At 71.0% G+C, this 321-nt stretch overlaps 1 protein-coding gene across 1 annotated transcript in view; it reads right to left on the reverse strand.

Moving 5' to 3' along the window:
* PIP4K2B (phosphatidylinositol-5-phosphate 4-kinase, type II, beta) overlaps positions 1 to 307 on the reverse strand; it is a 33401-nt gene extending 33094 nt beyond the window's left edge. Inside the window, exon 1 of the mRNA XM_015423559.1 lies at positions 100 to 307. Coding sequence (XP_015279045.1) covers positions 100 to 294 — 195 coding nt within the window. The 5' untranslated portion in view covers positions 295 to 307. The remainder of the gene's footprint in view (positions 1 to 99) is intronic.
* Between the last annotated feature and the right edge of the window lie 14 nt (positions 308 to 321).

Genomic DNA, 321 nt, shown 5'->3' on the forward strand with positions numbered 1-321 from the left:
TCGCAGTGTGCAGGGTGGGCCTCCGAGGGGGCCTGGCTGTGCGACCTGAGGAGGGGGTCCCCACCGGCAGGGTGTGTGTGTGTGTGTGTGTGGGCTCACCGTGTGGTTGGCGCCCCACATGAGGACGCTGAGGAGGGGCTCGGAGGCGCGGAAGAGCTTGACCTTCTGGCAGACGAAGTGCTTCTTCTTCGTCTTGGTCTTGGAGGCGCTGAGCGTCGGGCCCGGGGCAGGAGGGACGCTCCCCGCCGCGGGGGCTGTGGCGGTGGCGGCGCCCCCGGTGCAGTTGGAGGCCATGGCGGGAGAAGGGCGGGAGGTCGCCGG

Source organism: Gekko japonicus, unplaced genomic scaffold (assembly GCF_001447785.1).
Source record: "Gekko japonicus isolate JY-2015 unplaced genomic scaffold, Gekko_japonicus_V1.1 scaffold3609, whole genome shotgun sequence".
Taxonomy (NCBI): domain Eukaryota; kingdom Metazoa; phylum Chordata; class Lepidosauria; order Squamata; family Gekkonidae; genus Gekko; species Gekko japonicus.